Source organism: Pyxicephalus adspersus, chromosome 1 (genome assembly GCF_032062135.1).
Source record: "Pyxicephalus adspersus chromosome 1, UCB_Pads_2.0, whole genome shotgun sequence".
Lineage (NCBI taxonomy): Eukaryota > Metazoa > Chordata > Amphibia > Anura > Pyxicephalidae > Pyxicephalus > Pyxicephalus adspersus.
The window spans coordinates 91,537,691-91,563,124 of NC_092858.1; the positions used below are offsets into that span (position 1 = coordinate 91,537,691).

Sequence of the window (25,434 nt, forward strand, 5' to 3'; positions counted from 1 at the left end):
CTCTTTGGTCATCTGGATCGGCCAGACCAAAATGACATAACTGCCATTCATGCACGTGGGCGTTAACTCATTACCAACAGCGAGGGGATGCTGGGATATCTGGTGCAGTTTTTTGTTTGTGTTATGGTTTTAATATTTCCCTCACTTTCTGTCTGGTAAAACATTGCCAGCAGGATAGTATTTTAACACTTCCTCCGATAACAGTAAAAGACGCAGGAGAGGTTTTAACCTCCCCCTATTCTTTTCCCCCAAAATTGGGTTGAACATACACTATAAGGGTGTAGTAACAGGAAACCATGAGGGAACCATAAAGCCAGGCATTATTACATTTGTAACCCTCTTTTGAAAACAAATGTTTTATCAAGAGAAGACAAGTGACATTTCTTTACAATAAATGATATTATTATGATTTTCAATGGTAGTATTATAGAAATAGGTTTTAAAATTCAAAAATCTAACAAGGTCACCGTATTTTAATTTTAATTCTGTTGTTCCAGAGGTAGGGGAAAAAACAAAGACCTAGTAAGGCAATTAATCCTCACAGTACGGGAAAACTTCCCTTGACCCCCTTTAAAGCATATTTAGTGCCTAGATTATTTATTCGGCTGATGAATCCTGCTAGTTAGACCCAGACATTCCAATACTAGCAAGAAAAGCATTTTTATTTTACAATTATCATACATTATCCTTTAAAATGCACAAGTTTAAGTTTTTTCTAAATGTAGTTTCCATGGCGATGTGGCCTTATATCCAGCTATGTTTTTCATTCACACACAATTATAAATTTCATGACAATATAATTTCAGAACAAAGTAAGCAATGCAACCACAGGTGTAATGATGTTTGTGGGGGTCCTGCAGCAAATTCCATGCCATGTAACAAAGCAGCTGCAGGTTTCATTTTTTATGTCTAACTAAAGTTAGACATAAACTAAAGACAACATGTAACTGCTACATTATGTACACAGTGGTGCATTTTCTATTGCTATAGCATAACAATTATGTACAATCCATGGTATTTGTTAAAATATAATTGCAATTTTCTTTTATGGAAAAATATATCTTTCGTTTACCTGAAAAATTTGCAACAATTATTTGTTGAACAATCAGTAGGTCTAATTACAACAATATTAATAATAATGACTTATATCCCATTAGACAAACCACATGAAAAAAATCTAAGGCTTCCTTATTATGGCTTAATTTCCTCCAATTTGTAAAAGATCTCCTGTTTTATTAGCTTTATTTATAATTGCTTGTTTTGTTTGTGTAGTAAAAGATGTACCTGGAATAATTATGCATAGTTTTCCATTGTATTTAATCAGCTTCATAGGTTTATTACACAAATTATAAATCAGGGCTTTAAAATAAAAAGAAAACAGCTATGATCAAACAAGTGTATTCAGTATACCTATGTTACCTTTCTGATTTTACAGGTAGAAATCCCCTTTTCAGGTCACAGCCATGTAATAAATATTCTCATGCTCTGCTTAGTAGCTTGTAATATTTTTCTCGCTAAAGTAAATGAAAAAAAAAAGGAGTCCATGCGGTAGACTGACAAAAAGCCGCTGAAGGATTAACTGGATATTTATGAAAATCTAACTCAAATCCTATTACAAAACAAGCTTGCAACCCATTGAAACTGTAGGATGACAAACCTAATCAGCTTTGGCTGGTGGCATTGGAGGAAAGACGAAAAAGAGGAAAATGAGATCAGATACACAGATGTTCTGTATCTGAGTATCTGAAGCAAAAAGCAAGCGTGTGAATTGTAGAGATTTAAAGAGGTTGCTTTTACCGGATGAAAGCTCCCTTTCAAAAAATGGATTCACCTCAATTGCATCTGCTAAAAGGTGGCCATGCTTAAGGAGTTAAATAAATAGCTTTGACTACAATGAGACAAACCTACAATAAGAAGTTGTCTACATCATGTTTCTGAAGATGGATGTTAACTACTATTTCACTAACGGGGTAATAGGATCTCTCCAAAAGTTTTTTTATGTGGTTTCATTTGGTATTGTTCACTTTTGATAAATATAATAAATGTAATCATTTAGAAATATATCTTTTTCTAAATGGTTACATTTAATGTCTTTAAAGTCCTATTAATAATGGTAATGTAAAAATGTTATTAACAGAAGTTATTCTAATGTGTCTATTTAAAAATATTTTTTACCTAAGATCTGCCCAACATTAACCCAAAACGTAGACATTTTTTCTATTAGATTCAGTTGGAAACGTGTCAGTCAACTTTAACTTATAATTTATACAATGTTTAATACAATGTTTATTACATTAAATAAACAAAATGTACTCATTATTGTGTAAAAGTTGAATGAATCCTTTGGAATAACATTTATAAATAGATTTCAAAATATTTGTGGGAACTGATTTAGAGGTTTTACCTTGAAGGCTTTACCTTTTACTATGATCCACCAAATAAAGAAAAGAAAATTTCAATTTAAGAAGTGTATGAAAAGCCCATGAGACTTGAAAAGTACTTTTTATACTCAAATACAGAATGAAACAAAATTTGACCAAAACATTATTTGTTAAATGTAGCAGCCCTAGACATTTAGGAACATTTTCAAAATTCATTCACTTTTCTATGATTATTAAATGTTAATAAAGAGGCACTTCTGTAAAAGGCAGTAAGGCCCATTTATTCCAACAATAAACCTCATGAAATACTAAAGGCTTTATTCTTTTAAGTATATGAAAACTCAATGACTAAAATCTCATATACGTTTTGACATGCCAACATCATTTTAAACGTCTTTTAAATATTTTTCAGTTAGAATATTTTAATAAGAAATACCTGGTCATCTTGTCATGGATTTACTTGTTTAGGCACTTCTTGCTATAGGGCAACATTGCACTGTCTTTGTTTCCAAGGTTGTCACTGTCACATAAGCTTCTGATGGAGACTAAAAGTGCCTGTTTTAGCACACATAAAATATGTGGACATAGCCAATCTTTTTAACCATCTGGAATTTTCAGGGTAATTACTGAAACACATGTTTGCAGTTAGTGGCCGCAAGTAAATTGCTGAAGATCAGCAAAATTGAAATTCAATAAAGAATGACTAAGGGGTTTAAAAAATGGAAATGGTTTATTATGCACAGTGCTTTAGAAAACTAAAGTTCTTCAGTTAGGGTTTACATCTTCTTCTTTATATACATTCATACTATTATTTATTGCCTTCACTAATTGCCTAATATTTTGCAAGATAATAAACCAAACCTTATATAACCTTCCTAGAATATCACTAAGCCAGTAGACCTCATTTATTATTAGTGAAACTGACCAAACAGGTTTGAAGCAAAATATGATTTTCAACCTGAAGCAACTAACACTGCCACATATGCCATATAGTTAAACTCTTCTGTTTCTCCAAAATGTAACATGAATGAAAAATCCAGCAGGGATAGTTTGACGGTATTGTAATGAATGGGACAGATGGCGAGACTTGGGAGCGCTGGCTCTCATCACCATAATCTCCAAGAGATAAAAATAAGCCAGTTGGTGATTTAAATTGCTAGCACCTCCTTAAAAATATGAAATTGCGTTGTAATGCAATTCTTCTGTATGGCACCCCAAAGAACCCCCCATAATAAACCTGCATTTAAACTCATTGCAATGCACAAAATATTTGTTTTTGTTCGCTATACAAATATGCTGAGCCTAAATTAGGATAAGGTTCATTACTGCCTATTCATTTTAATTGAATTGCTTTAGGGATTGCATGTCATCTCAGTGCACATAATATGTGCTGTAAAGCACAGTGGGCCTTGATACAAAAGTATAGTCCATTGATGGCATAGCAGTTTATACCATACCATAATTCCAAGGCAGAAAAACTCCATTCTACTCTCATAACACATGCATGTGTGTTCCCTGTGAAGGTAAAGATGAAGAGAGGGACTTCATAGCTCAGCTAGCAAGAAACAGAAAAATGGTCGACTGGAGTGTGAATGCTGGATGTAAGCCATCTAGACAGGCTGCCAATTATCTGCTCCAAGGCATCTAAGCTAAAAATTTCCCCCTGCCTCTTCCTGGAAGTGATATCCCCTAAAAGTGTTAGACACAGTGCCAAAACTTTGCAGGCAGTGTCATGGACCTGATGATCTGGCCATGCCATCTTCTTGTCATGATGGTGATGTCATCCTTTTGTTGTCAAGATCCGAAGGAAAGGTAAGCTCTTGAAATCTCACAAGACAACATTGCAGCACACTGCTAAAAGTATCCTTTTGGTGAAATAAATCCACATTCTTTAGAAAACTTAAAAGGCAGAATTACATTTTAAAAGCAAGGTTCACTTTAACGTACTGAGCTCAGCAGGTTTTACAAATTGGTGTTATTAAAGAACTGGAAAACTGTGCAATGGAGAATAAAGCTCCACTTTCTGGCTAGATATGAAAAACACAAAATATCCATAGGCAATATATCACAATAAATTGAATAAAGAAAACATACTATGTTAAATACTTGATTCAATTTAAAAAATAAAGAAAATGTGTATACAACCATTATATATTGCTTTAAAAAGAAACTTTACATTTTTTGGCATAACATTTTTTAGGATGTTTGTAGGAGTATGACCTTTTACCCTAAGGACTACTCAGAAAAGAATCACACATCAATAGATGGGCTATACAAAGCATAATTGATCTTGTTCTGTTTACCTGGTAAGAACAAGAACATCTGTCACTTAAACTTATGTGTGCCATGTGTGCCATATATTCTATCCAAGTGCCCAGTTCTCCTAAAAGGTTTCAGTACAAGACTTGTTTTCTCAGCAACTTTCCAAGCCTACAAGTGTTACAGAGGGAGAGATGCATGGCTGCGTGACTAACAGAACAATTATCGTTGGGCTGCCAACATCACACAGCCATATGTTATATTTGCTAGCTGAATGCTAGTCCCATATTTACGTGTAAAAGATTAATGCTTGGTCTAAACTTTATCTAGAATGTTGGCAAGTAGAGTTCTTTATCACAGCTCCCCCAGGTCACATCTGATACCCTGAGTCTGTGTCGCCTTATGCAAAAGCTCATTAAGAAAATGATAAGGGACCTAACTCTGAAAAGCATCCAAAGTGATCCAGACTAGCTCTATGCACAAAAAACCATTATGGTATAATGTACCGTTCCATTTTTACAGGGCACAATTTACTATGCAATGAGTAGCAATCATTGGGTTCCTTCTTTTGTGGAAGCTATGACATAGCTCATAGTTGATAAAATTGTCTTTTGCAAGATTGGCTTTCTTTGGTTTAAAATACAGTTTAACATATTCAGTGTTTTGATTTAAAGCGGAAATAAAACTTAAAAGTAAGGCAACATCCCTTTTGCAATAAAATAAACTTACCTGATGGATTGCAATTTGTTACTTACACTCACCTGTCCTTTCCCTGTCCAGGCACCCCCATCTTCATCTGGTCTTCTTCCAACTGTTGAATCTTCGGACATCTTAATTGTCCAGGCTAGGATATGTGTTTTAATACACTAGCATAAGACAAATTCTATTTTTGGTTGGGAAATGGTCAACTGTCCCTACCCTCACTTGCCTGCTGCATCTTCCAATGTATATGGCCTCACTGTCCAAAAGCTTAACAAAAGTTAGGTGGGGGTACGGAATTGAAACAATCCAATTTAAAATATAAAAACTGAATTAGCTGCTCCTTATCCCCGGTTATATCTCCAATATTATTTTTACATCAAAGATTTGCAAATCAATATGAAAACTGTAGTAGTGTAATTTACAATGCCTCTGTATGTATAAAATAACCAGTATTTTTTTACAAGCTGGTATTACGCTCATATTCTGAAAACTAGTAAACCATTAGGGACATGAAAATGAGTAAGTGCAGGAGGATTAATGCCTTGGCTTTAAATAATCGTCTAATATACAAATTAAAGGGATAATATTGCGTCTTGCCTCTTGAATTTATGTCGAGCAGTTAGTGACGCTACATTTAGGAGTGTGTCTCATTCCTTCTGGAAGGAGACCAGAGCTTAATTGTGTAGAAAATGTTGGGTATAATTTGGCTGTTTATGAACTCCACTGGTTTAAGATGATTAATTTATCAACAATTAAGATGTATTAATAATTAAGATTTTAAGATAAACAGAGTTTCAGAGTTTTGTTTTTTCTACTATGCCTTCCAGTGTAAGCGTAAAAATAGTTTAAAAAATGGTTCCATTCTCTACAAATAATTAGTCAGTGACCTTGGCATGCTCCGTTTTGTAGAAAGGCATAAGTGCAGAACATGCATAATTTATCATTATATGGCTTTATAATATACCTGACACACAAACAAAACTTTGCACAATACAAATTACATGAATCTATAAAAACGGCAGTGAAACATAGGTACTGCACGCCCAGACATTATTTATCAAGTGATATACAGCTTTTGCTTCACATTTAAATTTATATAGCTATTAGGAGTTAAGTATTGTAATTTCTAGTTCTAATGAATACAGCACAACAGGTGACAGATTGATCAAAATACCGTTGGAGGGAGGACAGGCAGCACACAGGAGACAATACTGTGGAAGAAAATGCTAGGCGCTACAAATATAGCTATTATTACCCCCGATGAATTTTAATTCTGATCTGGGAGGAGGTGATTTCTGATAAAGGGTTATTTATCCAGTTGAGGTTGTTGTACCTGAGAGATGTAATTTGCTCGGCTTTTACACAGGAACTGAGACTGTGCAAAATGCAATAACATCAATCCCCTCAAAATAGTTTTTCCAAGGTCCTATCACTTGTCAATTGCTTCTGCTCCAATAGTCCAAGTCCTGATGAAATGAACTAACACAGTAGTACTTATCCAGCAGTTTATAGGCTAGATACATTAAGCTTTGTTAGTAACAGTACTATATATATTAACTGCAAACCAATAAGGGTGATATCCACATATGACATTGGGTCTCTGTGATTGGCATATCATAATCCCATCAAAGAAAGTGTAAGCCACTGACAGGCTGGATGATGACCAGTCACTACTGCCAGAATTTCATTGAAGCAAGGAAGTATAGTGTATCAAGGACTTTCACCTAATCTAATATTTGGAGGGAACACCACCACACCAGTAAGGTTAAGCCCTCTTTCAGGGTTGCCATCAGAAAGTTCTGGGCCCTCCCCTTCATGTATTAAAGTTTCAGCATTGAAGAAGTCAAGTTTAGGTTCTGGGTTAACCAGTAAGTAGATCAGGTGCAAATTGAACTGAACCCTCCACTTGCACCTGGCTTTCTTGATAGTTCCCTGATTAGCTCAGACCCTTCACTTGCACCTGACTAGTCAGCAAGGAAGGCAGCCTGCAGACCTTAGTAACAGACCCCCATGGCAGACCTCAGTGCAGACCCCAGTAACAGACTCCTATAGAAAATTTAGGGCATACCTCAGTAACAGACCCACATGACACATCTCAGTGCAGATCCTACTATTGCAGATTAGTACATTTCCCATTGTAGTACAGTACTATATTATATTTGTCAATAACAGAATCTATTACAGACCTCAGTAACACACCCCCATTGCACATCCCTAGGCATTTCTCAGTGACAGACCCCATTGCAGACATCAATGCAGATCTTCACTTCAGACCCCCAGGCAGTCCTCAATTGCAGATCATATTAACAGACCCCAAATACAGAGAGGGACAGGAGAAATGTCTCATGAGCAGAAGCAGGAAGTGTGGACAGTCTCTCCCTACACTGTTCCTACTTTCACATACAGGCACCAGATACTAAGGCGAGTGTTCATTGACCTGGTTAGACATAGTGGTGTGGCTAGTGTGAGGCTCTCTAGACTGCGATTGGGATCCATGCATTATTCAGGCCCAGTGTAGTAAAATTGGTTTTCCCTGTCTAATGGTGGCCCTACCCTTTTTCCCATATTAGGAACTTTCTAGACAATTAGATTGCACAGCCAATGGCTGTGCAGACTCCTGTTGTGCAGAGGATTTTTGTGATCACAATAATGCTACTTTTAAATTTACAGCTTGTTTGTTTAAAAAAAGAATACTGTCTCCTTCTCTATTTGGCTCAGTGTCAACTGAAAGCGTACACTGCAAATTGCTGTTGCTAAATAATCCATAATATACTCTCTAATATAAGCCTTCACTTTCCTCTCTTATAATTACTAGGTCCTGTTAATTCATAAGTAATTTCCCACTCTAATTACTGCTTTTCATTTGCTCTATGCATACTGGAAGCAGAAAATGGAACCCACAAAAATAGCTGAACTTCAGGTCATTTGTGGGCACATGCTGGTCTGTTACTGATTCATAAAGTAAGATTAGTTGAAATGCACCAATCTATAAACATATGAAAAGTGAAAGATGTCTTTTTCTTGCAGCAGGCACAGGTCAAATAAATGAATGCGTGTGATTCAAGCATTGAATAATTTTTTTGCTCTAACTAGTAATCAGAGCAAATCAACTTAGTGTAAAGAAAGCTTATACTTATAGTAGTTGCTCGGTCTGGTACATGATTACCAGTCATTGGATTATCAGAATGGTATACAATGTAAAACATGCAGATAAATTATCTCTATATAACTACAAATGAAGTATATTAATGTACAAAAAACAATTATAACAATAATATTTTTTAAACTTTTTTTTCCTGCCACAGTGCTTACAGTTATCACATTTCCCAGTATGACGCCAACTTGCCTAAGCATCAAATAAAGGGTTAAATGAAAAAAAAACAATACAAACAATCTATGGTTAGTAATACTTACCTGTCTTGCTGATGATTCTAGAATTCACTCTCTTTAACACAGCTATACCAGCTAAAATATAGCATTTGGTACATTCAAGAGTATCAGTATCATGCTGCTGTTCCACCTTCACTGAAGACACAGCACAGACACAGCAAAGATCTAGCCGGCAGTGTTTGAAATACAGGTTGCAGCATGCTATTGCAAGTGTCAGATGCTGAAAATTCTCCATCAAATGCAGCTCTGCAAGTGAGCAAATATGGAAGCCACGTAAGGACATACAGGTGTTTTTGAGTACAAGAATGGGAATACTTTTGAAATGCAGCCATTTTAAATAGAATATTGTTACGTGTAGTTGGATGAGAAATAAAATGTTTGACAAGTAAAGGCTTTTTTCATTTAAACTGTGTTCTCTGCAATGCCAACACACCATAATAAAACACAAATAAATGCAACACAAAGCAGGTCAAAAGCAGCCACTGAACTCCTATGTATATCACTCCATCTAAGTCAACAAAAAGACATATTACATTGCAAGACGACTCATGCAGATATGACCTAACTGCTCTTTTTAAAAAAATGTCCGTTTTGTGGCAAGGTGTTAAGTAGTAATACATAACAATCTTAGAATTAAAAATGTATTGCAGGATCATTGCAGTAAACTAGATAAATGTTAAAACTATGCAATTGTTATTGAGACATTTATGCTCTCATGACATGCAACCCAGGTAGGTGTTATTTTCCCCTAGTTCTGGATGTAAAAGTCATGAACTTAAGTTCCCTTGTTTTTCTTTCTATTGATAGAAACTGTATAATGGCAAATAATGACATAGGGAAAACAATAAGCAATAACCCTCCCCCCCCCAAACATTGTAACCTCTGGATCTTATTTTGTATGACCTGCTTTACCGAATCTCAACTCTTTATTGGTATAGCTTTTTGTATCATTCAAAATGCATAGCAGTTTTTATTTTTAAACCAAACCATGTCACTATATATCGATAAATAACTGATAAGTACAACTAATTTTCTGATTTTTAATATTCTACACCCATTTCACAACTTGACTTTCAGTTTCAGCAAATCAACACTTACATCTCTTTAACTGCTATATAGCATCTGTGTACCATATCTCACTTTGCTTATTTCTAAGATAAATCTAATATAGTCCCATGTGATGTGATGAATAGTCATTGAAAGATAATTCTTAAATAAATATTGCAAAAGGGTGGATAGTGATGTGTGGAAATAAAACTAAACCACACGGTACATATGTATTTTACCTATATAGTTCTCTTGCTTGGTTATAATTTCCAGATCTGTGCAGCAATATTGCATTAAGTAGCTCCTGCATTTCTCCTCCTATGAAGGAGTTTCTACTTTTCTTGTGTCGGGTGACGGTGTATTATCCACCCCTTGGTTTTCTACATGTGGCCTGTAGTGGGTTGTCCTTCTGAGTCCCACCCACGGCTTTGCTTCTGCACAAGGTGTATGCAGTACAGAGTTGAGGTCACTAGTAATTCACAAGGTAACAAGGTTGTAAGTGCATTTTGTATTGTGTGTGACTATTGAGAATAGATTTAAATAAATATTTTTGAGCACATACATCAGTTTTAAAGCTAAGGGTCTACTTAAAGCATCCATTCAACATGTTCTGGTGGAGAGTCCAGGTGGCAGTGATTGATGCTCTGTGTGTTCTGAATGTCAGATTCACTACCTAAAACCCAAGTTCATCTACGTGTAGCTTGAATGTCTTTGTCTGAGCTACCTGCCACTCTCACTGCCATTTCCAAAATATTAAGTTACTCTTTAACAGCACAACATGTAAGATCATGAACTAAGGCATACATTTACCCTGTAACAGCCGCCAAAAGGTACTCCACTACTTTTGATCTCCTAATTACTTTTTTTCTTTGTGTATTAAAAAAGTCCAAAAATGCTGCATTGTCAGCTAGTTCATATGATCGTAAAATTTGTATGATCATAAAGATTTAAACTTCAGTTTAAACTATTCATCATAGATATCCAAACATTAATCCACTCTTTATGTATTCAGACTGATTACACAAGAAGGCATCAAACCTGCAAGGGAACATCGCCTGACACCTCTCCTGTCAGTAGGCCAATAAATTAAACACATGCAAGCTGTTTGGAGACATGAACCCTGCAGGCTGCAGCATAATGTGCAAGGAATAGTCTGCACTAGGAGGGAGGCGACACAGTGTTATGATACATAAAATTGTAAAGATTGATCTCGGACTGTGGTTTAGCATTCACTTCTAAGCGGATTAAAATGAGATTTATTTCCTTTCTGTACTTGGTTGATGGTACATTCTGTGCGAAACCTCCCACTTGAAATCAATACATGAAATAGGATGCGGAGTAGGCTAGACTTTAGTATAATAAATGCCTCCTGAATTTATAGGAATATTCCATAAATACGTATCATTTCCTCTGCACTGCTTTTTAAATGCTGCTCTAGAATCTTTGCAACAAAAGGACGTTAAGTATTGTACTTCAAAGCTAGCCTGCAGTTGGTTTTGTATTTATGTTAGGAGAAAAATCTGCATAAAAAAAATGACACTGACATACAAAACACTGAATCTTGTCTTTACCATCCTCAATCAGATCCCTAACCAATACCACTGTACAAACACAATGCGGTGCAATTAGCTGTGATGATGTGCAATAACCCACAGCAATCAATCAGATTATAGTTTACTGTATATAAACCATAAGTGCCAATCTTTGAAGCTAATTCTATAAATGTGGCCAACTAAAATTGACAATATGTGTATAAATACAAAAATCTATAACCACTTTTCAGTAGAATTGACTTTTTTTTAAATCACCATTTTCACTGGAGAGTCCAAGCACTCCCTTAGACAAATACCTGATGCTGCTGGCTCTGTTCTCTCAGTAGCATCAGGTATCTGTCTAAGGGAGTGCTCGGAGTCCCCTGATACGATATCAAGAAATCTCTTAACTGACTTTTGTCTTGTTCTACCTAAAACTCATAATCTCATCATTTTTGAGCATCTTTAGTTATCTTTACCCTCACTAACAATACTGGGCATACCAATTACAATAAAAGCCATTAAATATAAGTCTCTACTCTCCCCTGATAAATCGATAATTGTGAAACGCATCGGGAACAGACACAATCTGCACATTAACTCACGCTAACTATGTCCATTTACATGTGATTTTTGATTATATATATATATATATATATATATATATATATATATATATATAGAGAGAGAGAGAGAGAGAGAGAGAGAGAGAGAGAGAGAGAGAGAAAGAGAAAGAGACAGAGAGAGATAGTAAGGGAGAGGGAGACAGAGAGAGGGAGAGAGGGAGAGAGAGAGAGAGAAAGAGAAGGAGGGGGAACCATCAGGTGAACTCTGTTTAGTTATTGTTTAATTATTGGTCAATATAATTGTGACCAACTCTCTAATTACTATTTCACAAGTAAAATGATCTCTAAAGCACCAAAAAACCCTCACTTTCTTGCTGAGTCTCTTTTTATATACTAATGTAAAATATGTAGCTATGTTAGTGTCAAAAAAAATGTTAAATGCTTAGAACTTAGATACTAAGTTGTTTTAAATTTTGCCATATAAGTGTTAAATTTGGGTATCTGAAGCTGTAAGCATTAAAACAAAACTACAGTTACACAATACTGGCAAGATATAAAACTTTTTATTTTTTAGTAACTTAAGGGCAACCCATTAGATTATAGCATTTATCAATAAAAGCTAATTTCCAATTGGCTCCTAGTATAGTTCATACATTGAAGGATGAAGAGAAAATGGATTGGTCATATATCAGTTGCTTCCAGCTAAATATTAAAAATAAGTTATTCCCGAGAAACCAAGCAACAAAACCTTTAAAGAGATTCCTCAAATTAAAAAGGATAGGACAGTATGTACTTATTGTTCTACTTAGACTTTCTGATTGTCCCTTAAATTAGGTGTTTTACAAATGCTTCTGTGGAGGATTACTGACGAGACAGTATCGGAGGATTGTTCCAATTAACATGTTACTTACAACCATGTTTTGGTCTGTTACCAGGACAACTGGCTGGTGCTTGGTACATAGGGTCTTAAGACTTCACATGCATCCCATAGCATTGGATGCAATGTCTAGAAATTAAGATGCAGACTTGGTATTAATATCCACATAGGTGCAGACAGACAGGGGCTCGGAAAGCTCAAGTGTCTCCTCAAGGTGACCCAGTACTCTTTCTTCTAGAAAGACTTGCAGAACACCGTGTGAAATGTCGTGAATCAATAAAGTAAACAGATAGAATCTTGAAACAGATAAAGGGCAGCGGTTTCTCTTCTGTAATAGTGAAGCATTCTGCTGCCTTTTTATTTATTATGCGCTAGCCTTTCGATTTATGTGGATTCCTCCGAGAGTTCCTGACACTCGGGACAGTAATGTAAAACTTTTATTTGTAATGTAATTTCGAGAAGGCTTGTGCGCGCTCCATATCGTCCAGGGATAATGGCTCTTCTCTTGTTATCGCTCACAAAGCATATTTCAATTTGTTTTTTTGGCAGGCCTTGCACTTGAGGAATGGAGCTATTAGTTTGGAAAATCCAATCTAAAAGTTAAAAGGAACTGTGACGGCAATTTGACAAGAATGTATGTATCGCATACCCCCAAAATGGGGCTGCTTATAATAATTCCTTATAATCATAGTTGTACAATGCAGGCATTGATACACAGAAGAGATCCAGAGGGCATTCAGTAGGTATGTAAAGGAAGAAAACTTACCAAAATAGACAACAATACAAATTTCAACTGAAAGTGAGAGAGGAAGCTAAAGCAAGCCAACATAAAAGACAAGTGGTGACTTATACTAAAGCTGAAAGGAGAGTAGAATGACATTATGAAAAAGTGTGGCAGCAGTCACAGAAATCTTTGGAATTTTTTCAGACATTGAATTGTGTGTTTTTGACCATGCATTTTCAATGCATATGAACTATGCAGTTCTTTGCACATAGTCCCAGAATGTCATCAGTCTTACTGCTGCCCTATGTCTTCCTTGGCATGTGATATTCTGTGGTTTATCATCTCGGAGACAGAGATGAGCCTGTCCTAAACCATAATTTAATTTAGAATGTATATATTTGTCTTGTCTGATGAAGCAGATCCAAAATCTGTGAAACACGTTGGGTTAAAACTTAAATTTAGGAGGCAATTGTACGTTATAGGTTGAATTTGTGCATATAATAATTACAGTATTGACTTGAATCATGGTCTTTTATAAGTAAATTATATTTATAATCTATTATAGGTAAATTATAAATGTGTATGTGATTTTTAAGATATTTTCTGATTTGATACCTATAAAATCTTACAAATATTGATGTATTTGTTATATAATATATCAATATATTTGTTCCTGTTGTATTATTGTCTTTTGGGAGATGGCATCTGCAATCATACCTTTTTATTTCAATCATTTTAAATTTTTTGTTTTTTTTGTGTCAAATTATATAATACACCATGGTAATTAAAAATAACATCAGTCATAGTTTTACATGGGTGTATGATTCATAAACAACAAAGTACAAACAATGACAAATTTGGACATATTGCCTGTTGTGGTTTTGTCATAGTTTGCCAGGCCTTTGCCAAATTAGATCTGGCTGCTAAAATATGTATGAAAAGTGGTGATGGGCATGTTTGGAAAGTTTAATATTAGGTGTACTAAATAGTGCAGTCATTGGATTATTTGGCACTTTAGTATTTAATATCTGTGATACCAATGCAAAAACTTCCTTCCAATGATTTTAAGCCACCGGGCATTCCCACCATATATGGGACATAGTACATTTTTGTTCAAAGAAATTATATCTTTTTAGATCTATATTTCAATTTCTCTCTATAGGTATGAAGGTCCTCATTCTTCAAGCTGAAGTAATATCTAGTGTAGTCCATGAAAAAGTATCATGCCCAGTGCCAGGAACTACCTTGTTCTATAAACCATGACAAGTTTTAACAGAAGTTTCCAGTTCATCATATGTATATATTTAGTCCATTGGATTATTTCCTGTTGTCTAACCCATATCCATGTAGAATGACAGTGGGAATGTGCAATGTCCGTTAAAAAAAAGAATGAAAACCATGAAACAACCAACAAAAATAAAAAAAAAAACCCTTCAGCTCTAATCCTGAAACAACATGAGATCTACACTATGGACATTCAATCTACATAAGTTTCCTACTTCTTTATTTTGAATGCAGAAATCACTTAAAATGAATAGTAAATTCCCATGTGGTATAGCTAATTTGCACTTGCATTCACATGAGAAAACAAATACACAAAAAATTAATGATCCATAAGGAAAATAAAAAAGCAATCTCATGTAACACCTGACTAAACAAACGTTATTGCATCGTATTCAAAGACTTTCTTTAAGATGCTTGTAGTACAGCCAAAGGAATGGTAGAGCAAACAACAGAAGGGTCTAATAAAAAAAATGGATAATTATGGATAAAAGCTACAACTAAAAATTGATGTAATCAGCATTTGTGTGGAGAAGCAGTGGATTCCATTCCAGGACCCTTTATGTAGCTAGGACTTATTACGAATTATTTTTATATGCATGCTTAGCATTTGAGATGTGTTTTAAACTGTTAAAAAGAATTTTTGAACCATATGGTAGAGCAAAGTACAAAAAATACCTGCTTCCTTTATTTCCAGTGGAAGACCCCACAACACTGGATAAATGCCCCTAAAGTAGTTCTCATGCTTTAAATACCACCTGTAAACACCTGTCAACCACTTTAAATAGCCACATGCAAAAACCATGGAATGCTTTTAAGTTGATTTTGGACATTTGGAAAACATTGTGCAGAGGATTCTGCCCTACTCCAATAAATGCCCTACATAATACTTGTTTATTAACAATAGTATTTTGAGTTGTTACTAAATTACAGCTTTGAACTTTTATATCATTTTTGTAGAAGCTAGGCTGTTATTAGTTTGTGTTAGCTTGAGGGATATAATAAGAAAAGGCCTTGTCTTTGTAGCTTATAATAATTGTTAATTATCCTTTCAAATTACCATTAGCCTTGAGCATGAAACTGCCGTCATTAGTAAACATAAATCCTACAATAAAAATCACAAGGTATGCTTTGCAGAAGCTCTTCTTAAAAATCTGCAACAATCAAAATGATCTAAAACCAAACTAATCATATAGTGCAAAGAAATATATGCCACTTAAAACTTTTGATATTTAAGCTGGTTTTCTTAAATCCCTCCAACGCCAAGAGCTTGCTAAAAGAAAGCACATAATTAGACAAAAGAAATTAATTATAATTAGGAACAGCAGTAAATGTGGGAGCACCTGATACAGTTGCCTGTTTGGATCATTGTGTTGGCAACAGGATTGGAACAGAAACATTTGTCTTTTCAAATATGTTCACTATAAGCCTTATATAATCATCTATCTATTCCTCCAGAAAATGATCAGGAAATAAAAACACTCAAATATAGATTCTCTGTATATCAGGTATGAATGACTCATAGGCTTAAAATTATCATATGATTTATTCAAACGCTCACCAAGATAAACAATGAGAAAAGAAGGATTGCATGGGAAAGGAAAGACACCATCTGTTTTGTTAAATCACTAAAGTTTTGTTTTATTTGAAATGCCATCCATTTTTCTGGATTAACAATAAAAGTATTATTTAGAGTTTAGGGATTTGGACAATGTTGTAAATTTGTACTTGTTTTTTCTTTAGAAATAAAATAAAATAATGGCAGCACAGATAGAGTAGAAACATGATCTTACAAGGCATTACATTGGAGGAAGAATGATATGGCTGGGGCTGAAAAAAATGTTCACAAATACTCAAACAGGCATAAGTTATTATTTTAAATTTCTGTTTGGTTATTCTGGGGGGGAATAAAGCAGCAGACTAGATGCTTTGTTTCTTCGTTCTGTTCAAGCCCTAGGAAAGTGGGTGACCCCTTAACATCATTACATACAATGCATACCAACATTGTACCTGATGATGTCAAGGAAGGGCAGCATAATTTGACTAAAAGAAAAGGAGAGGATTTGTCCATCCTGTAACCAGAGAAGAAGCCTGCAGGAATGAGAACATGATTTTCTGCATTAAATGGCCCCAGACTAAACACAATGCATACACAAAAAACCTCAATTGCAATGAAATGAAAATTACTTTCTGGCCCCGTGTTGGAAAATGAATGGCTTTTCTAGGCAGACAGGTTTCTAGAATTTGGATGGTATACCCCACTCTGCACCCCAAAAAGTTAGAGTTAGCCATTGCAAGACAGGATAGCAGGCTCCAGTGTTCATCTGCGTTGAGTTTTAGCAGTGGAAGGGTTAAACTCGGAGAAAAACAACTTGGAAATAGGGAGAACCATTGTGGAGTCACGTACGTGGTTTGTTTTCGGCATGGGTAATATAACTATGGTGCACACACTTTCAAAGGCGTCATATCTGCTAATGTCTACAGTGCCTCAAGCTTGGCTGTCAGTTATTGCCTAGAGAAAATTGTTACAAAGCCCGCTCACAGCCATTCTACCTGTGCAGCATGCAAGCAACAACAGTTGATCATAGATCACACTGTTTCAAACAAACTTTTCCTGGAAAACGATTTTTCAGTCTGACAAATAAAAATATAAATTTAGACAAATTCAATTAGAGTTTCCATCAGGGTTTATTGGACATTTTTTATCAAAACTGTTTATTGATCAAACTACTCAATTAGTGCAACTGTTTTCTGAAAGATGCATGTCTTTCGTCAAAATGATCATATTATGTCTTAAGGCCAGCATAAGGTCCCCTTGTTAATACCTTGTTAAGATATATACAGACTGTATTGTTAAATGGTATGACTACATCGTTGCACTAGTTACTGTTCCACAAATGGGTATACACAGACCTTTGTTTTTTCTAAAAAAAAGCAAACAGCCAGCTCTGTTCATACTTTTTTTTTCAAAAAAAAAAAAATTCCTGTGAAGTTTTAAATAGCCAAGACCCCATTACCACTATCCTCCTTCCTCCCCTGAGCTTATTGAGTAAAATAAGCAAAACCTCAAAACCAAAAAAAAAATCCACTTCTGTGTTTCTGTAGGCCACATTAGGCATGTTTGGAAACCGGATGGCTATTAACTATTGCTCTTACACGGCTTTCTTCCATAGGGCACAATGGCAAGTCTGTCTTTCTAACACAACTGAATATACAATACAATAGATAACCTTTACTTAGTTTTTATTCTTTTTTTCTTGTTTATTTATACCACCATGGTACTACATTTTTGGACATTTAGTTCCTTTGGAGCCCTTTGAGTATCTATATTCAATGTAGTACTTGTTTTTAACATTACACTAAGTGCTCTCTCTTATATCAACATATTATATTGATATTACATTATAATAATTGTATTTTTCTTATTAGATCCCTGTGTGATACAATCATTATCCCTGGCTGTAACTACCTATGGAAGTGGTTGTTAATTGGTTCAGCGCTTATTGATTTTGTAGGTTATGGTATAATATAAGTGTGAGTATTGGATTTTATGCTTATACTTGTATTGTAATTGAAGGAATAGAGAGGCACGTAGCCGTTAGGCGATTTAGGCGCAGGGCCTACATAAGAATTAGGCGCAGGGCCTACATGACCAGGTGCTAGGCCTAGCCCAGAGCTTTTAAGGGGTTAAGAAAAAGGCAGTGTTGCTAGAGGGGGCTGAGCTAGTATGCAACGTGGGGTAGGAGGAGATTAGGAATGGGAGACGTTAAAAAAGGCTGGATGATAGTGAGGGGCCCTCTTTTGGAAAGAAAAAGTTTCCCAACCACCCTCCCTCTTATATTTAGGTAGAGTTGAGAGGTGGGTTCGTTTTAGCGGTTGGGGTCTTGGAAGGCAGGGATTCAGTGTATTGGAAAAGTGGTGGATTTTGGCAGGGGGGATCCCCTTTGGTGGGGTCTCCCCCTTTATGGTGAACGGATGATTATGGCTGCTTATCAAAGTGTAAAATGTAATTTTATTTGGCATTTAATTTATTTGGATATTTGTTTGTTAATTATTTGGGAATTTAACTTTATTTAATGGTGTTTTAAATAAACGGCTGCTCGCCAGCCAATTTAAAATCCAAGATTTTGTGTTGGGGTATTTAATGGGGGGGAGTGGGTGGTAAGCAGGGGGAGGTTTGGTAGGTGGCAGTTATGACAATGGTGTTTATAAGGGATGGGCTAGAAGGTCCGAGCTACCCTGGTCATGTTGCTTATGTCTATGTTTATTGACACCTGATACCTCCTATCCTCTGAAAGAAGAGACTCTTGCTGCAAAATGTATAGAGAGCAAAAATCAGCAGTCTTAAAGCTGATCTCCTTATAAGATTCTTTTATTTGGCCTACATTTTGCAATATCTGTATACAATCAGACCCTTCTTTTGGAGGTTTCTATGGACTACTTTGCTACAATTGCATTTTGAGTATTACAACTTTTTACCATCATTTGTAATTGCTTTTCTTCCTGTTACATGTCCAATAAAAAAGTGTTTTTTTATATTGCTGTAATGTACCTTAAGCCAATTAACTGTCCCTTTTTACCAAAAACCATATACTCCCTGACCCCCAGCACCTTTTTTGGTATATTCGCTTGATTTGGGATATGGCAGGCGTACTGCTTTAAAGCACCCAATTGTTATGTATCCTTCACAACTCTTTTTTTACCCATCACACTAAAAATAACTAGCAAGTCATAAAACTACTTTATTGAAGAATGGATATAAATAATAAAACTGTCCTCACAGAAAACCTAGCATACAAACTGCCAATGCTGCAACTTAAATTCACAGTGCTGACTTTTCAAAGCTACCGTTAAAGAGAACCTATCACTTTTTTTATGTTTCTATATTTTAATATTTATTTGAAAGTGGTCAGATTAACATAAATAATTTCAACAATGTGTGTATGTATATATATATTATATTTATTATGCAGCCTATGCTATGATACTGCCTTTTGGCCCTTCTCAGAGCAAGACACATTTCATGATTAGACATTCAAAAGAAACCAAAATTATTTATTAAGCTTTGTGAATAATACAAGTGATTAACTAAGCTAATTGAATATTCAATATGATAAAAAATCTGTGTTCTTTTAGTAAATCAAGCCCTGTATTTTCTAGAAAATACTGTTCATTGAAGATGACTACTTGAAATACAAGAATAATTGCGATTATGTATTCTGTGTAACTTAACAGAGTACTGTTACAAAATAATTTACAGCCAATGAAATATAAATATTTTTAGTGAATGTTCTACCTTCTGTGCCATTTTTTCCTAAAAGGAGATATGTGCATAAGTATGAAAATAGTAAAATAACTGATCTAGCAAATAGCCAACAGCATAAATTGTCAGCAAATACCATTTACATAAATACAATTTACATATATATATATATAGTACTATACTATATATTCATTATTATTATTATTATTATTATTTATAAAGTAGGATATTAGGAACATTTGTCTTATAGTGTAGCATAGTACACTATATATACTACATGTAGGTGGAGCTGAACTCCAAGAATATCAAATATGAAAGCAAACCAAAAATTATTGTGTAACTAAAAATTATAGGTGGACCTATTTGCTCCCTTTTGCTCTGTAAATTATAACACTGAAAGTATTTTCTTTTATATTTGTATGATTGCCAAAATACATGTTTATCTTGTATATGGTCAATAGGTGACCTGTGCCACTTGAACATGCACCTTTTTTTTTGGTTACGAAGGCTGGCCTTCACAATTGCACGCAATTGGAGGGTAAAAATGAAGACAAAGGGGGTAAAGTAACTAGCCAGTGGGTTAAGTGGGCAGGCAATCAGACACCTTGAAGACCTTGCTTTATGAAGCTGAGGCTAATAAAATACAATGTAGTAATTCCACGGGTTTCTATTATTTTAGTCATTTGCTAGGGTTGAATTGCTGTGTCTGCAGTTCTTTAGGAATGTATGATGTATAACAAGGATGTACACATAGCTGCTATATTAAAGGGTTCCTTTAATTATCAGTTTACAACTATGATGACCAATCAATTACTCACTCTAATATAGGACCAGAATTTAATATTCAAGAATGCAGCGTTTGACCAGCACTCAGTAACATGGCCTTTGTATTCAAAGAATGACACATTAAAGCACACTTCACCTTTGTCATATCTATGTTCTTGCACTGAGCTTGCTCTCCAAAAATAGAAACAGCCTTGGGGAGAACTCCTATATATAGCTGGTTTATAACAGTCTGTGTTCACACTGTGTGCCATCCAACCATCACCTAATGAAAGATGCACATTTCCCAGTGCAATAATTGTGGAATTTGACAAACCAGGCAAGTATGTATCATTATGATTCACAGGATGGTACAATGACAAGGTCCGCCTAAGGCTATATAATTATCACCTGCTATGCCTCCTAAATATTGGCTTTATTTATGTGTTCAAGTCCACTGAGAGAAAGAAAACAGAAATCTTTAAAAAGAAGCACAGTTATTGTTGAGAATGATTCAAAGACACACAGCCTTTTCATTATGAAGTTTTATCCAGTTAGTAAACATGAAAGTCTTACAGGGGAGATAAAATGTTAGGTGAGAAACAGAAAAATCAGCTAGTTTTAGTAGGTAATTATTATTCTTATTATTATTAAACAGGATTTATATAGCGCCAACAAACAATAGGGATTGCAAATGACAGACTAATACAGACAGTGATACAGGAGGAGAGGACCCTGCCCCGAAGAGCTTACAATCTAGTAGGTGGGGGAATTTCACACACAATAGGATGGGGGATATGTAGTGGTGGGAAGTAGCGGTGGTTTCAAGTGACAGAAGAAGACGGGTAGGCAAGTTTGAAAAAATGGGTTTTGAGTGCTCTTTTAAATGAGCAGAAAGTAGGAGTAAGCTGAATAGGACGAGGAAGACCATTCCAGAGAGTTGGGGCAGCTCTAGAGAAGTCTTGTAACCGTGCGTGTGATGAGGTTATGAGTGAGGAAGTCAGTAGTAGGTCATTGGAGGAGCGGAGAGAGCGGCAAGGGGAGTATTTTTTAACCATGTCAGAGATGTAAGTGGGACACTAACTGTGTAGGGATTTGAAGGCAAAGCACAGGAGCTTGAATTTGATTCTAAGGTGAAATGGAAGCCAATGGAGGGAACTACAAAGAGATGTAGCGGAAGAGGAGCGAAGGGAAGGATGGATGAGTCTGGCTGCAGCATTCATAATAGATTGTAGAGGAGAGAGTCGGGTTAGTGGAATACCAGCGAGAAGGATGTTACAGTAGTCCAGACGGGAGATGATAAGAGCATGTACAAGGAGTTTGGTGGTCTCAGGGGACAGGTAGGGGCGGATTTTGGAGATGTTGCGTAGGTGAAAGTGATAGGACCTGAAAATGTTCTAAATATGGGGGGGGGGGGGTAAATGAGAGGGCCGAGTCAAAAGTGACAATGTGCCTCAGGGGAGGGCCGAATAACAGTGTTGTTAACAGTTAGATATATGTCGGGGGGGATTTGGAATTTGAGGGGGGGATGATGATGAGTTCTGTTTTATCCAGGTTGAGTTTCAGGAATAGAGGTTGAATAGTTCGGTTAGGGCAGGGGCCGGGGTCGGAGTATATCAGAGGGAATTGGGTCAAGTGGACATGTAGTAGACGGAGATGATGAGAGAAGAGTTAAGACTTCGTCCACAGTAATACATTTTACTGTATCTGTACATTGCTGTGGGGCCTTCCCTACTTTATTGTTGACTGACTATACATTCTTACAATTCCAACAATATATGTCTGCCTAAAACCTATGACCTATAAACTAAGTGACCACAGGTTCACCTTAAATGTGCCAGTCAGTTACAAACTATCTAATTGTAAGAAAGATCCTTCTTTACCTTTAGCTACCATGCAAAGTATATTGAAAGCACAATGTAGTCATTTAGCTAATACGATAAATTCAAACACCATGTGTAGACAATGTAGATACAGCAGTGAAGAGAAGGAAAAAGTCCCCTGTTATATATATATATATATATATATATATATATATATATATATATAAAGCAATATTAAAAAGTCTTAAAATATTTGTCTGCCTCCTGACCTTGATGTTTAACCTACCCTTAATGCAATACATCTGCCAAGACAAAATATTACATCTTCCTTAGATGAAATTCTATTGCTATGAACCAACCTCAAAATATAAAGACAATGCACATTAAAATACAACAAAAGAACAAAAAAAAATGAAGCACTAAAGGCATCAATCATTTGCCCAGATATGCAAACACAAAGAAATATCTCTACACATCCCAATACCAATCATTTTTATGAAGAAATAGGATCAAGGTTTTAATAGTGTGTACCCTACATATATCAAAGACGAAGATTACAGCAGGTCCATGGAGGACCAGAGTTGTTTGGTGATGGGCAAATGTCGTACCTCTATCCTCAATGCATACAACCAGCATACCTTCGCTAGCCACATGGATGTGCATGGGGCTCTCAGTGTTACAACATAAATTAATATGGGCTCTCCAGGTTCTGTAAACCTGGTAAGAGAACCCCCTACAATAACTAAAGCATTTATTTATTAAAACAATACATACAAAAATAATGTTTAAACAATGTTCATAAATAAACCCCTCTGTAACATAAATTGATCTGTCTAATATACAGCCTGTCATGGATTACTGTGTCATTAAGCCATTCCATGTTGTTATCTGTATCACTGCTATGAGTTAGAAAAATGTAGTCCTACAGTTATAAATCAAAATGTAGTAATATTGTTTCAATTTGTCATAAAAAATTTTTTTTATATAGCAATTACACAATATTTTTTTCTCCATTGGTTGAGGCTTATTTGCATATATTTCCCAGGGAGTGTTGCCTAAAGTCACCATACTTAGTACTTACAGTGTGAGAACAAAATTCTAAACGTTATATACCTTTGGTTTTCTCTATCTTTTAAAACATGTTTTATTTGTGTTCCTATTATACACATCAAAGTGCTTATTTGTAAAATTTTAATACAAGAATAAATATATCCCTGTACAATCCAAATACACCTATGACATTTTTGTAGACAGCAGTGAACAGTGCTAATTTTAGCTACCTGTGACATTAAAAAATGATGCTGCCTATAATTGCAAAACTGACCTTAGTAGTTTACATTTCTTCTAGTAGACACAAAATGAAATGGTACACTTTTTAACATATAATAAACTAACATATAACTTTGTTATAACAGTAACTACAGTCTATTTCATAAAGAAACCTTTCATACTGTATTTCACCTGCTTATTCTTTTCTCTACCACTATTTGCTCTTTCATTTATCAAGCACATTGTCTTTCAAATAGCTTAAGTTTTTTGCCAGCCAGTAATTTAGTATCTTGCTATATTCTGAAATGAAATATGTTCCCAGACATTTACCTGCGTTTTTGGGATTTGACCTGCTAAAATATTCAAACTATATTAGGAAAGGATTATTCCATATAAGTATCAAAAGCATTCTCATCAAAATTGATTTCTATTTTCTTTCCTATCCCCATTAGGTATGTAGCTTGTCATTCTTTACCAATAATCAAAGGAATAGAAAATTTTAACATGCAAATCACACTTACCAAAGAGAGGTGCCCTCTGTTCCTGTGACTTCCAGATAGTCATAAGCATCTTCTAATTGAAAATCTGTAAAGATCAAGGCAATTGTATCTCCAACCTCTGCTAATATTGTCCATGTACAGTCAGCATTGTTATTGTATTCCGATGGGAAATGAGGACTTGTGATGATTCCACTTTGGCCTCTTAAAGTTCCTCCACATGCATCATCCGCTAAACAGAGAGGACAGAATATGTGATAAAGCAGAGCATATCGCAACTGCAACATTGGTTTTATTGGTTTTGAAGATTTTTTAAATGATTTTGTAAATAGAAACTAACAATGCAGAAATAAGCAGAAATATTTAAATATATTACAACGGTGTTTGGACCTAAAGTAAGTCATGTTTGGTATGGGTCACAATTTGACTTTGTGTCCAAAAGAAATCAGCAGATTTAATAGCACACAAAAAATAAATAACAGCATGGGCATCTAAATGGAGTTAGAGTCCATGCAAGGCAGGAGGCTAGACAATTACAAAAACAAGATACCCCACTATAAATACAACTGAATAAATGAAGAGCACTGTAACAGGCTCGATTCACAAGCTTATTTCACATGGCCAATATAAACAACTAAAATGCACAATTCTAATCCTCACCAACAGTAACATAAATGTGGGAAATTATCCCTACATATATTTTTGCTGTATAGGGAAAACTAATTCCTTACTCTGATTTCACAATGTTCACTTAGCTTTTCATAGTGTTCATTACAACTTAAAGCAGTCAGGAGCAGCCCACTGGATTTCCTAGCTGGAGGAAGCCCAGCACTATTCAGATCTTCCTCCCTACCCTAGCTGTCCATCTTTCATTAATTGTAATTCATTTTTCTTTTCTTCCCTGGGAAAGTCCACTACTCTGAGACGTTAATGGGTTAATTACCGATTAGGGCATTTTGGGAGTACAGAGGCAAAATACAGTGCTGTTTTGGGAAAGCTATGTACAGAACCCTGGTAACCCCTACCACTAGCCACAATTTGACTGTATTGCATAAAAAAGC

At 35.4% G+C, this 25,434-nt stretch overlaps 1 protein-coding gene across 2 annotated transcripts in view; it reads right to left on the reverse strand.

The window, feature by feature from the left end:
• Positions 1-25,434, reverse strand: part of CSMD2 (CUB and Sushi multiple domains 2) — a 576,326-nt gene that overhangs the window by 303,316 nt on the left and 247,576 nt on the right. For both annotated transcript variants that reach the window (XM_072418831.1, XM_072418823.1), the window contains exon 5: positions 24,398-24,605. In XM_072418831.1, the coding sequence (XP_072274932.1) occupies positions 24,398-24,605 (208 nt within the window). The remainder of the gene's footprint in view (positions 1-24,397; positions 24,606-25,434) is intronic.